Below are 14,585 nucleotides of genomic sequence, written 5' to 3' on the forward strand. Positions count from 1 at the left end.
AGCCTGTCAATCAGGTCACAGCCTGATGATGTCTCCCTGTGGGCGTGGCCGTCTCATGAAGATTCTGGGAATTTCCTCTCTTTCTCCCTGGAAGAGGGCCACACTCCCTCCCTGCTGAAAAGCCACACTTGGAGAGCTGCTGGAGCCACATGGAGACCCGAGTCAGCTCTGAGATGCTTCCACTGCCACTGAATCCACAAGACTTTCCACCCATCAGTCTGTGATCTTCCTGCATCTGCATCATTGCATGTGCTGCATGAGTCTGAGAGGAATTTATAGACTAGTATTGGACATATGGGCTAATAAAAGACATTAACATGATCTAGACTGGCCTGGGATGTTTTATCAATATACAATTACTCTTTGATACAGAGCTCGCTCGTACACACATATCTGGATTTGTTTCTCTCGTCAATCCAATCTAACACAATAAGCCTCCTATAAGTGGCAGGATTCTCACTCTCCGTGGAGGAGTCCTGGGTTCCATTCCCAGTCAGTACACCTCGTGTTCAGCCACACCCGTCTGTCAGTGGAGGCTTACATATTATGATGATGCATTTCATTTAATCCTTATAACCATGAAGTGGGTACTGTCATTATGCCTATTTTACAGACATGAAAGCTGAGGCTAATAGTATCAGAGCCTAAATTGTGAACACCCTCTTTGCTGAAGGCTATGGAAGACGGTGGGAATCCAAAATCTATCTGCAGAATATCTAGTCAAAGTAAGCCTCTGGCAGATCCCCTCTAGCCACAGGCCAGGGGCTCTAACAGCTTTACTATCAGACAGAGAACATGATCGTGTGGATTGAACCATGATATAATATGATACTTTGTCAGTTGACCTCCCTCTTGACTCAACCTTAATTTGCGGTTCTCAACCTATGGGTCACCACGACCCCTTTGGGGTTCGAACGACCCTTTCACAGGGTCGCCTAAAACACATATTTCTGATGGTCTTAGGAACCGAGACACCGTTCCTCTATCTAGCTTCAGGCAGGTCCACCCACATGCAGATACACCCACATATGAGTGAGTACCCAGCGTGAAGACTGTTACCCATGCTATACCATGCTTCAAGACAACATTTCATATTGGTAATTAGAAAGAAATATTTCACAATATTTAATTACATATTGTTTTGTGAGTAATCACTGTGCTTTAATTATATATTATATTATATTTACTATAGTATTTTAATTATGTTCTATTTGTAACCATGAAAATACATCCTGCATATTAGGTATTTACATTACAATTCATAACAGTAGAAAAATTACAGTTATGAAGTAGCAATGAAAATAATGTTATGGTTGGGGTCACCACAACATGAGGAGCTGTATGACAGGGTCACGCTTTAGGAAGGTTGAGAACCACTGCTCTAGGCTCAAGTTTTTCTCATTTGTCCCACAACAGTAATTTCTTCTCTGGCTTTTTAAATATCATTTGTGTTCTTTTCGTTCTTACTCTTTATTTTTATCTTTTATTATTATTGTTTTCTTCTTTCTGTTTCAGTTTTGTTTTCTATGGTTTCTTTTGGGTTTCTCGGTTTAAGAAGCACAGGAGTGGATGCGTAGAGACAATAACTGATGCGATGGTTTATTGGGATGTGGGGTGGGGGTAGGGAGGGTGAAGGGAATTGGGGAGCACTAAATGAATGTTGGAGGCAGGAGGGAGCATCAGAATTGATTGTGATGATGTATAAACAACTCTTGAAAAGCATTTAACTGTGGACGTGTATGATATATAAATGTTATATCAAGAAAACTACGCTACAATGGGTGAAGAAGGAAGAATTTTTGCTTAGGGGATATTGAGTTTATTTTAATGGTGGTAGAACAATTTGGAGAGGGATAAAAATAATAATAACAACATGAAGAATATAATAAATGGCACTGAAATGTACATGTAGACGGATGAGCCCTATAGGACCAGTGGTGTGAGTGGCAAAACAGGGAGGGTAAAGGGAGAATGTGTAGGAAAGAGGGAACCGATTACATGGAACTGTGTGTGACCTCCTCCCTGGGGGACAGACAACCGAAAAGTGGATGAAAGGAGACGTCGGATAGGGCAAGATATGACAAAATACCCATTTATAAACTATCAAGGGCTCATGCGGGAGGGGGGAGCGGGGAGGGAGGGGAAAAATGAGGACCTAATGTCGGGGGTTTAAATGGAGAGAAAATGTTTTGAGAAACGATGTACAAATGCGCTTTACACAATTGATGTGTGTATGGATTGGGATAACAGTTGTATGAGCCCCTAATAAAATGTTAAAAAAAATTAAAAAAAAAAAAAAAAGAAATGTACATGTAGAAGTTGTTGAATTGGAGAATGTTTTGTTGTGTATATTTTTCCACAATTGAAAAAAATAATTACATGAATAACAATGAGTACAGGAAGAAGAAAATGCTCTAAAATTGATTGTGGGAATCACTGTATGACATGTGGATGAAGTACCCATAGAACTGTTTGAAAAAGAAAACTAAGGCTCAGAGAGGGTGAGTGAATTGGTTACCCAGCTGGGAAGGGAACCCAAACCTCAAGCTATGCAACCCCCAGACTCAAACTTGTCCAGAACTTTGACTGGCAGGGAGCTCACACCCCAGACTCAGTACCCCTTCCCCCCGGCTCACTTTCTAAAGGCACACTGGTCTCCTGCCGGCTCCTTGCGCCCCCAGCTATTATGTCCATGTTGTTGCTTTTACCCACGCTTGCCCGTTGGTTCTCAAGTTAACCTCTTCAAAGTAACTTCCTGTGGCAGACAATATTTCTCCCTATGTATGTGCATGTTCTACAAATCTACCCGTCTTTACAGCATAGCATACAGGGGCTAATGGTTCCAAAATGTCTTAGTCATAACCAAACACCTTGAGGGAATGAGCTGCTGGGCTTGGGAACTTAGACACAGTCTGGGCGACACCTAGGTCAACTGGCCTAACAAATCCCACAAAGACAAGGTTCTATATCCTACTTGGGTGAGCAGTGACCAACGGCCAAATGCTGGTGAGCAACCATCTAAGATACAACTATTGGTTTCTCCCCATCTGGAGCAAAGATGACTAAAAAAAAAAAACACCAACAATTCAGGGAAAAACACTAGTCGGAAGTTCTAACAGTCCACATAAACCACAGCTTCCAGAACCCTACAAGTGGAACCAGAAGCTATCCAGCTACCAGTAGCTACCAGTCTGACCAAGAGTGAAGGTCCTGAAGAGAGAGGACAAAAAGCAATGTTGAACAAAGTTCAAGATCATAAATAAGACCAGATTGACTGTCTGATAGAGACTAGAGGAACCTTGGAGACTGACCCTTAGACAGACACGCCTCAAGCCTGGAACTGAACCAGCCCTGAGAGATCAACTCTCAGTCAGACAACAGCCTGGTCTCTATCAAGTGAGTAAATACCACCAGGGAGGAGGGAACTCTTCAGAAAAATCAACCACATGAGACCCAAAGAGCAGCGTTTGCCCAAAAACAACTTTCAGAAGGCAAGATGGGGCCACCAAGGAGGGCAAATGGAAGCCCCAAGAAGAAGTGTTGGGAAGAGTGCTGTAACATTGAAGGAATTTCAACCAATGTCATGAAACAAAAGGTGGAAACTAATTTGCTCTGCAAACTTTTCCCAAACTATAGTAAAAAGTAAAATTGAAATCTGAGCATGATAGTGGGACAGAAGGAAAGTAAAAGGAAATAGAGGAAAGAACTAAGAAGCAAACGACATTTATAGCAGTATACATACAGGCACATACAGGGATATAGGTCTATGTACATATATGTTAAGTATTAAGGTAGCAGACAGACATTGGGCGTATACTCAAGTACTCCCTCAATGCAAGAACACTTTTTTATAATAACCAGGCATTCCATGATGCTCAGGAAAGAAAGCTGATGGTGCCCAGCTATTAAAAGATTTAGTATCTGAGGTCTTATAGGCTTGAAGATAAACAAGTAGCCATCTAGCTGGGAAGCAACAAAGCCCACATGGAAGAAGCACACCAGCCTGTGTGATCACAAGGTGTCAACAGAATCAGGTATCCAGTATCATAAAACCAAAAATAAACATTTATATCAATGCAAATGAGGAAGGCCAGAGTGGAGACCCAGAGCCTATCTGTAGACAGTTGGACACCTCCTCACAGAAGGGTCACAAGGAAGAGATGAGCCAGCCAGGGTGCAGTAGAGCACTGATAAAACATACAGCATTCCTCTGGTTCTTCAATGCTCTCTCCACCCCACCCCCACTATCATGACCCCAGTTCTACTTTACAAATCTGGTGAGACCGGAGCTTGTACACTGGTACAGATAAGAGCTCTTGACACACACACAGGATCTAGGGCAGATAAAGCCCTCAGGAACAGGAATAGGAGGAGTGATACCATGAGGGTAGGGGGAAGGTGGGGGAGAAAGGGGGAACCGAGTGCAATGATTGACATATAACCTCCCCACCCCTACCCCCAGGGTGATGAACAACGGAAACATGGGTTAGGGAGACAGTGGATGGTGTATGATATGAAAATAATAATTTATAATTTATCAAGGGTTCATGTGGGGGTGGTGGTGAAGAGTTGTTGATAGCAAGGGCTCAAGTATAAAGAAAAGGTTTTAAAAAGGATGATGGCAACATATGCACAAATGTGCTTGATACAATGTATGGATTGTTATAAAAGGTATGAGTCTCCAATAAAATGATTAATTTTTAAAAAATTAAAATAAAATAAAATCACTTCCCTAAGCCCTCAATCTGAAGTATGCCACTTACAGTGCTTTCTCGGAGCATCAAGTTCACTCCTATCATAGCCCTTAACACACATTATAATGATTCATCCTTTTGTGTTCACTTGTCTCGTGCCTTTGCCCGTGATACTGAAGAAACTACAAGAGGAAAGGAATGTGTTTGCTCTGTTTACCACACCCTTGAAAGGTACCTGGCACACAGTAGGTCCTCAGCAAAGGTATTAAGTGAAGCAGGGCTGGAAGGGCTGGATAGGCCTGTCCCTTTAGAAGCCAAGCCCTCATCTGAAGGCAGCTCTAGTTCCAGCCTGCTCCATGAGCCCAGGCAAGACTCCTCTCTCAGACTGTATTCTCAGCATCCAAATGAGGGTCTAGAAGAGGGGACCTCAAAAGACCTTCCCACTTATCTACCTTAAGACCACAAAGTCCAAGATGACCTGTTATACCAAAGGTTTCAAGGCTTCAGACTTCTTGCCTCTCGGCCACCCTATGCCTCCTTAGTGCCTGAGAAAAGGGAGTAGGGAACAGAGCAAGGCTCCCCAGGCTTTCATACCCTGTACTAGAAAGAGAACCAAAAAGCATTTGGTTCATTTCTCACTGTAATAGCTCATCTCCTTGGGGGAACTGCTTCAATTTCCTTCTTCAGAGCCTTGACACCTGGGCCTCCAACTATTGGGTTCTCAGCCCACTAGGGACACTAGTTCCACCCAACTCTGCCCTTGTCCTGCACATAGCTGCCTCCCCTGCCAGGCTAGCGTTCGAGGAAGGCGAGGCTGTCTGTGTTTTGCTCATCTTTATAGTCTCGCATTTAGCGCAGACGACACACATGACGTGACCAAGGTACGGGCACCAAATCAAATGTTGCTGGAAGGGCCTGCCAGGATCTTCTGCTGAGGGTACCATTTGCCCCTGGGGCCCTCCAGGTCAGGAGAAGCACCTGAGAGAATGTGGCTCCCCATTCTGAAGCTGACTTCAGCTGACCACCTCGAGGACTGGGCACTCTGGCTCCCTCTCACCTGGGGAGGCCCCAAGTGGCTAGGGGCAGCTGGTCTTAGGCAGAAGCCTCAGAAGTCACCACCCTATGTGGACTCTGCTGTGCTCACTCCCAACCCAGCCAGCAGCTGACAACGAGCCAGCCAGGCGAGACACCCTGAACCTGAAGCAACCGCCACCTCCAATTCTCCTGCTGAGTAAGACTCCCCGGGCTTGGAAGGAGGCACCTTCTGTTTTGTCTTTAAAAGAAAACAAGAGAATGAATACTAACCCAAGAGTCCCATAAAGCGAAAGGCCTCCTGTTTTACCTCTTCGATAAAGTGGAGTTTTGTATCCAGATTTTGACTCACTTAGGTATGTGAAGGGATGAAGCTGGGTGTGCAAGTGAGCATGTAAGTGTGCAAATGTGCTCATAGGAGAGAACACGATCAGGCGGGCAGGCTCAACCTGGACTGGCGATTTCACTGTGACTGTGCATCTTTGGACAACCCACTTAAACTCCTCATCTGAGAACCGAGAGTAATCATTAATTCCTCTTTCACACATGGTTGTGATGATCAAACCTTAGGAGAGGGGTTATGTAATTACTAAACTGAACAGCCAGTTGCCCTCGGGTCGACTGACTCACAGAGACCATACTGGTGTCAGAGCAGAACTGGGCTACCCAGGGTTCCCAGTGGCTGCTTTTTCAGAAGAGATCGCCTGTCCTTTCTCCGGAGCTGCCTCTGGGTAAACTCCAACCACCAACTTCTCACTTAAGCAGTAAAACACCATCTAAATATTCACAGTTGTTAGAAATGGAATGGGAAAAGATAAACTCAGAAAATCTGCGTTTCTCTCCAAATAATAGTGATTTTCAGATCTCAGCATTTAGTCCCAGCTACATTCTCGATATTAATCTGCTGTACAGGACCTCTTTAAAGTGCTGAAAAACAAGGAGGCTACTTTGAGGACTAGGATGCGCCTGACCCAACCCATGATATTTTCAGTAACCTCCTATGCATGTGAAAATTGGGCACGGAATAAGGAAGACTGAAGAAGAATTGATGTGTTTGAATGATGGTGCTGGCGAAAAATATTAAAGCACCAGGGCTGCCAAAGAACAAACAGATCTGTCTTGGAAGAAGTACAGTCAGGATGCTCCTTAGAAGCAAGGATGGCAAGACTTTGTCTCACGAACTGTGGCCATGTTGTACAGGACAGCATGCTTGGCAAAGTAGAGGGACAGCAAAAAGGAGGAAGCCCTCACCTGGGTGGGCTGACTCAGTGGCAGCAGCAATGGGCTCAGGCATTAGAACAACTGTGAGGCTGGCACAGGGCGAGGCAGTGTTTGTTCTGTTGTGCAGAGGGTCGCTGGAGTCAGAACTGACTGGATGGCACCAAACAACAATATCCTAGATCCAGTAAATCTGAAACTCAGCTCCCTGGAACCTTTGTAACAGGTTCGTGTAACTGGTTTCTCAAAACAAGCCCACTGTCAGTACGATTATTTCACATACAATTCCAATTCTGAGCTTCAGGGAAATACGAGTCCTAGGAATCACGGAGAACTCTATGTGGGACTCAGAGAAGAAAGGCATCGGCCAAGTCTTAGTCCTCAGCCTGGGAATAGCTTTAGGCAAAAAGTTGTCAGATTAGTAAAAAATCTTTTTCTTTGCCATGACTGTCAGTCAGGTTATACTGAAGACATAACCTCAACAGTTCTAGCCCCTGCCTCTTTATTTTCAGAGAAATGACTATTTGCAGAGTTATCCATAAAAATGATGTTTTGGCTCGTTTTTAAAACTTCCCACTAGTCTTATGAGACAAGTGAGAGCTGCACAGAGAAAAGTAAAACCTAGGTTCCGTCTCACCCCCCCCCATTACCTTCCCAGCTCCTCCTCAATGTCATAAAAGTCCTCCACCTTCTGCTGCTTGAATGCCTCCATGTTGGGCTCTTCATTGGAGTCTACTCACCTGAAATAAGATGACACATGAGGTCAGGGCAGCCAGGAAAATGAGTACAACTGTAGGGTAGTGTTTCTCACAATGGGATGATGCAGAGGGGCTACATAAGCAATACCCACACTTTATCCTGATTTATGGGCTATAGGACAAACGTTTTTCATTGCCAAGGAAGAGCTGAGTAATTTTTTTTTTTTTCTGAAAAGGGTGTGGTGGGCCAAATAAGTGTGGGGACCTATGGTCTAAAGCAGCGGTTCTCAACCTGTGGGTCGTGACCCCTCTGGGGTTCAAACGACCCTTTCACAGGGGTAACCCAATTCATAACAGTAGCAAAATGACAGTTATGAAGTAGCAACAAAAATAATTTTGTGATTGGGGGGGGTCACCACAACATGAGGAACTGTATGAAAGGGTCGCGGCATTAGGAAGGTTTAGGTCTAGAGTTTAAAAGGAATGGATTGCAGGAGAGTTAAATATATTTATATACATATACACACACACATACATGGAATTTTTATTGTAGTCATTTACCAAATAACTTTCATTGTGGTAATATATACATAAAGCAACCATTTGCCGTGTCAACTTTTTTAGGAACCATTTCCAAATGTATACATCACCCTTTCCAGAGATTCAGTAGTCCTTTGGCTAACTTCCCTCCCTCCTCCCACCCATCCATCTTTGCTCTTTATGCATTTGCCTGTTCTAGATGTTTTATATAAGTGAGATCATATAATAGTTGTCTTTTTAACCAATTTGCTCTGTAAACTTGCACCTATACTACCATTTTATCCTTTTTGTCCTTTAAATGTTTTTATGTATTTCACTCAGCACCACGTGTTCAAGGGTTAGCCATAGTGTAGCATCATGCCAGCACTTCATTCCTCTTCGTGACTGAAATAATATTCCATGGTATAGAAATACCACGTCTTGTTTAATCAGTCATCGTTGATGGACACTTAGGGAGTTTCCACCACTTTGGCTTTTGTAAGAGAAACTGACAATTCACTGGTACCCACAGTCTTGGCACCTTGAGGCCTACCCTGCTCAAGCGTCTCACCTGAGCCTAGTTTTCACTTGATTTATATTCACTTAAATTTATTAAGGAGAGCAGGGGGAAGGGCCTCCTCACATCTTGAGCTCTTCTCTAACAAAGCTCTGAAAAACGGGTAAACTTCCGCATTTTGTTCTCATTAAATTCAGACTGACTGAGGAGAGAGGCAGCTGTGATGATCAAGGCCGTAGAAAGAGCACTCGTTTTGAGTCAGATGTAGTGTGTTCAAATCCCAGGTCTGCTGGGACAAGTCATTTAAGCCTCAAAAACTTCAGCTTCCTTATCTGTAAAATGGGGCAAATACTATAATGACCATCTGCAACTCATGAGAGTCTTGTCAACTACAGCACGCCTAGAAGGGGAAGGGATTATCATGACCTCAGCGCTCAGGGCCTGTGTCGCCCGACTGCAAGTCTGAACACATCTGTAAGCCCTCTCACTCACCAACCCCAGGGAAATAGATGTGGGAGTGGCGTGGCAAATTACAACAGGCACCTGGAGTAAGAAATGGGGTCCCAGTTCCAGTTTTGCCCACACCTAGCTCGGTGACCTCATCTTTTGTCAGAGAGGCCTCCGTTTCCTCAGCTGAAAAATGGAGTGGATGCTGCCTGCCCAGAGTACCTTAAGCAAACAAAGAAAGCACAGCTCTAAGCCATGGGGTGTGCCCCCTAGTTCACCAAAAGAAACTGTTTGCATCCTCCCGAGGGCCTCACCCCCACCCCATGTTGCTCACCCATGCCTGGGAGAGAGCCACGCGCCACCCTAGCCAGCACCCTGAGGCCCAGCAAACACAAATAAAACCCGCTGCTGCGGATGCATCTTTCAAGAGTCCTCAGCCAAGCCTTCGCAGAGACCATTTCAGCCGGCATTGGCAGCTTTTCTTCTGCCTGCCAATCAGATACCAACCACACCCAGGCCCCTCTAACCCAAAAGGCTGTTTTCCCCAGGCTGGGTGGAGACACCATTAAATAAGGGCGCGTCCCATCCCCTATCACCAAGTGACTGGCGCCGTTCTAGCTCTCAAGAGATGTATACATTTCACCCTCTTTCCACCATCCCTACCCTCCGCAACCAGAGCCCTGTTACCTGGACGCCACCTACCTGCCTCCTTCTGTCCCACTGAGGCACACACATTCCTGGAGGCTGCAGACAGAGAGCCAGTGTCTCCCATGCCAATGGCATCCATGGCGTATTCCACATCCTCCTCTCTGTTCAGTCTCCACTAGGTGCCTGGCCAGGTCTCAGACTAGCCTGGGTGTGTGTTGGCAGTGTGTCTCCTGTCTCCCCACCCCACCCCCTTGAGTTACCACCCTCCCTGGGCCTCAATCCTTTCACCTACAAACTGTGGTGATAACACCTATACCACCGACTTCTCAGGATTCCTCTCAGGATTGGCCGTAATGAGGGTGTTATCTCTTTAAAAACCATAAACACGGCACAAATAAGGATGATTACTATTACTGTTATGATTTAACGTATCCAAAGCCCCAGTCTGCATTTCTGCTTCCCACTGCTGTTGAGACACCAGTTTGGTTCCATTCTGAGGAAAAGGTATCAAGGGCCCCCTGGCAAGTTTGGCTTGACAAGAATTCTGGCAAACTTCCTACAACTAGCCTGAGGAAGCTGACGCTGCTATCTACCTGCTTTCTTCTCTTTACAGGGGAGGAAGAAACCTCCTTCCAAATCACCCATTTGGATCAGCCACTGGGGCACGAGGTTACTGATTTCACATAGTTAGGTAGAAGCAGAGACACCAAATACTGCTACTAGCAGATACCTCAAGAGTGGTCCTGGGAACAGCTAAGAGCCTCTACTTCAGCGGTTCTCAACCTGTGGGTTGCGACCTTTGGGGGTTGAATGACCCTTTCTTTTCTTTTCTTTTCTGAATGACCCTTTCAAAGGGGTCAGCCGATTCATAATTACATAGTAGCAAAATTACAGTTATGAAGTAGCAATGAAAATAATTTTATGGCTGAGGGGTCACCACAACATGAGGAACTGTATGAAAGGGTGGCAGCATGAGGAAGGTTGAGAACCACTGCTCTACTTGTTGAGATGCCCTTGCCATCAGGAGCTGAGCTGATTGGAAGCAGTCCCAGTTCTCCAGCAAAGGATCAAGCACTGCCTTGGGCTCCGCTCCTGGGAGCTTGGAGGGAAGGAATTGGAGAGCCGGTGAAAGATAAATTAGGCCCACCAGTTGGGCTCCAACTTGCCTTTCCAGCCTTAGCACCCACCACATATCCTAGGTTACAGTAAAGAAAACCTTTCCCGTGCCTCACAAATGTTCACCCCTGGGCTCTTTCTACTGGAGACCCACTGGAAGGACTCTTCTGGCAAAACCATCCCCCTTTCTGTAAGACCCAGCTCAGATACCACCATCTCCATGTGGCTCCCCAGCCCAAGACCAGAGGCAAATTCTCAGAGTGCTGTGCATACATTTCCAGGGTCCTGATCACATTCTCAACCCATTCTTGTTCACATCATCATCTGTGTCCATGTCTGAGCCAGAGTGAGGGGGATCAGGCTGTAGTCACATAGACTTGGGTTCGAATCCCAGCCTTGTCACTTATTAGCACATGCTGAGCACAGAAAAATTCTGAGCTTCAATTCCTTACATAGAAAATTAGGTTAGACAAGCCCAGTGTTGGTGAGAAAGAAGCATAGGTTCCCAAACTTATTTGGCCTACCACTCCCTTTTCAGAAAAAATTGATTCAGCTAACTTCCCCCTGACAATGGAAACTTTTGTACTGCGGCCCATAAACCGGGGGAAGTGCACGCATCTGCTTTTGCAGCCTCCCTGGATCGTTCCAGTGCTCCCAATTAAAGCTCGCCCATACTGCCAGCGGAATGTGAGTTGGGACTAGGACTTTGGAAAGTGGTTGGCAGTTTCTATAGACATACCGACTCTTAACTACATGCCCAAGAAACAGGCATGCAGGTGTTTTCCAGGATGTCCCCAAGGAGCCCTGATGGCACAAACAATGCAGCACTTGGCTGCCACCTGACAGGTTGGCAGTTCAAGCTCACTGAGGGACAAAGCCCTGGCAAAATGTTTCCCTAATAATTACAGCCAAGAAAACCCAATGGGGCAGTCCTATGCTGTCACAGGAGTCACTGTAAGTCACTGTACGTCCAAATTGCCTCCACAGCACTGCAACAAAGACATAATGCTCACAGAAGCACTATTAACTATTAGTAATACTCAAAAATTGGAAACCATCAAATGTCCATTAGTAGAAGTACGTATGCATGGACATACAACGGAATGATAAAACAACAAAGCGAAGGAACAACATGGATAAATCTCACAGATAGAATGAATGACAGAAGTCAGACATGAAAGAGGCCATCAAGTGTGATTCCACTGACGCAACAAACTGCTAAGAATGTAATCTATGATTTTGGAAGTCAGAATAGTGGCTACCCCAGGTTGAGGAACAGGGGCTGCTGTGATTAGATGAGGCCACCAGGGAGCTTCTGGTACTGCCACTGTTGTTCCTTGAGCTGGTGCTGATGGCATGAATCCATGAGATGTGTACTTAATTTTATATGTGTGTGTGTGTGTGTGTGTGTGTGTGTGTGTGTATACACACATATATTATATGATGAAAACACATATAATAGAAAAGGAAGCTACTACCTACTGGATGAGATAAATGAAGTAACATCTGGGTCGTGTTTTGAATGGTCTCTGGATGTGCCCAAAAATGGGAGTGTCTTCCCTCCTGTCTATTGTCTCAGAACCCTGTGAGGGCAGGAAAAGTGACGTCCTCACCTCTGTCCCTTGTAGTAGCTGATACACAGCAGGCACTCCACAAATAAGTCAATGGATTTGAACTCTGTTTCTGAGCCTCCCTCTGGCTTCTCGAGGTCACTGTTCACATACCTCATTACGCTAAAAACAACTGATAATAACTTAAGAGTCTTTTCTGAACACTGCATGCCCCACCCCACCCCCCAAGATGGATTTGCATTTTACCCACTCAGAAATATGAAACTAAAGGGGAGAGACTGAGTCTAGATACTAGCTGAGCCCCCCAAAAAAGGGCCAAGAGGTATCGACACCTTTCTGTCCCTGAGAAAATCTGAGAGGGGAGGGAGGAAAGGAAGAGAGAGAGGGAGGGAGAGAGGGAGGGAGAGAAAAATGGCTACTATTTTGACCAGAGGCACTGGCCATTCCGAGCACACACTTACATTTCTCTGACTGGAGTCATGCTCCTGCCTCCAACCCTGCAGGGGGTTCAATATATATTTTCCAGATCCTCCAAGAAAGAGACTCCACCAATCAGCTCTGTAGAATTTCTAAACTCCGCTCAGGGTGAGGAAGAGGAGCTGGAGGGGCCCATTCCCAACTCAACTTCACTCAGAACAGTTCCACTTTTTCTATACAATAGCTGGTGTTCTGTGTAAGACTTCATTCACAGGGAAAAAGAAGAAGAAGAAGAAGAAGGCTGAAAACCACTGCTGTCTGGTCTAACTCACTTGATCTTGTTTTGTACAAAAGAAGGAAATTGAGGTCCAGACACACAACTAGCCCACTCCAGCTGTTCTTCTCAACAGCAACGCCCTCCTCCAACAGCGGCATCCGTGGCTTCTTGAGGAACAACCTCCAGGGGGTCTCCAAGGCTGGTAGCGTGCCCTCCACAGAGAACCCTCAGCCCTCATTAAGCGTCTCCCTCACCAGCCCCAGCTCCCACCAAGTGAGCTCTCCAAGTCCCTCGTCTACCATCCTAAGACTGTGAAACAGGACCGTGCCAGGGGAGCAGGCAGCAGGGTGGATCAAACACACCCAGAGTCCCCTCAGTCCCCAATGAGAAGTCATTACCCTCAGGCTCTAGGGCAGCAGACAATAGCAGGAGAGGGCACTGGCATTCACACAGCCCCTCTGTGGGGTTCAAGGCTTTGACTCCTCTCATTTCCACCCATAGTCTTTGGGGAGGAAGTTGGGGCTTGGGGGTCAGAAACCTGCCTGGTTTGACATGAGGAAGCTTTGTCTTTCTGCGAAGGTCCAGCTCCACTTGGGGTATGCTTGCCCACCCTCATATCCAGCAAAAAGGGAGACCCTGAGGAGGTGGAGGGTCATGAGGTCTCTTCATTCCTGCCCGTTGGAAACTTGCCCCCCATCAAGAAACCCATTCTCATCCACAAACTTGTCCCTGCTGCTAAGCCTCTACCTCATCACTGGGGACCCTTTAAACACCCACCTTAGGAGATGGGTGATTTGGGGCTATGACAGCCTCTATGAAGAGGCCAAGTTCTCAGAGCCTCTCACTCAACAGGATTGTCCCAGGGACATATTTTACAGGGATGTTTTACAGGGAGGCAATTTGTTAACACGGGCCAGAAACCGTAGCTGCAGTGGCCCTACAGCTGCCCTGTCCCCTGGACAGGCTGTGCTCCCTGCCCCTGGGACCTGCCCCCTCACCTCTGAACAGCTAGCCATGCTATCCCTCCTCCAGAGTGCACCCCAAGTCTACCACCACCTGGTTGGCCTCCAAGAAGCTCTGGGGTTAGCCGTTGGCATCCCTTCTATGCTCTCCAATGCCCACCCCAGCCCTGCCCCAGGTCAGGGGTCCTGATGGCGGGCTCCACACCTTCGTGGGGTACTCCTTCCCCTTTACTTCTCTGGGGTACTGCGAACCCCATCACCTCCCTGTGCTAGGGAACAGGGGGTGGGAGAGGCAATGAACGCTGGGAAGATCCAGCGCCTCTCCTGCCCGGGCTAACGCACGCTCTCCTCCGTCAAAAGGGCCTCACCGCATGGGTCAGCCTGTCCCTGTCCTGCGGGGGTTTCAGGCCCCGAGCCCGCCAACCTTTGGGTCAAGGAGCGAGGCTTCGGAGCGCGCCCCGAGGGTTGC

The 14,585-nt window shown here is 46.5% G+C and overlaps 1 protein-coding gene across 3 annotated transcripts in view; it reads right to left on the minus strand.

Annotated features, from left to right (window-relative positions):
• DAPK2 (death associated protein kinase 2) overlaps nucleotides 1-14,585 on the minus strand; it is a 161,123-nt gene that overhangs the window by 135,191 nt on the left and 11,347 nt on the right. For 2 of the 3 annotated variants that reach the window (XM_013008216.2, XM_030886927.2), the window contains exon 2: nucleotides 7,595-7,684. In XM_013008216.2, coding sequence (XP_012863670.1) covers nucleotides 7,595-7,656 — 62 coding nt within the window. In that variant the 5' untranslated portion in view covers nucleotides 7,657-7,684. Of the gene's footprint in view, nucleotides 1-7,594; nucleotides 7,685-9,827; nucleotides 9,886-14,585 lie in introns of those variants that run through there. The other variant, XM_045294962.1, reaches the window with a different exon arrangement.

The sequence above is a fragment of the Echinops telfairi genome, unplaced genomic scaffold, assembly GCF_000313985.2.
Source record: "Echinops telfairi isolate 266 unplaced genomic scaffold, ASM31398v2 ScPeMD7_4048;HRSCAF=4782, whole genome shotgun sequence".
In the NCBI taxonomy this organism is placed as follows: Eukaryota; Metazoa; Chordata; class Mammalia; order Afrosoricida; family Tenrecidae; genus Echinops; species Echinops telfairi.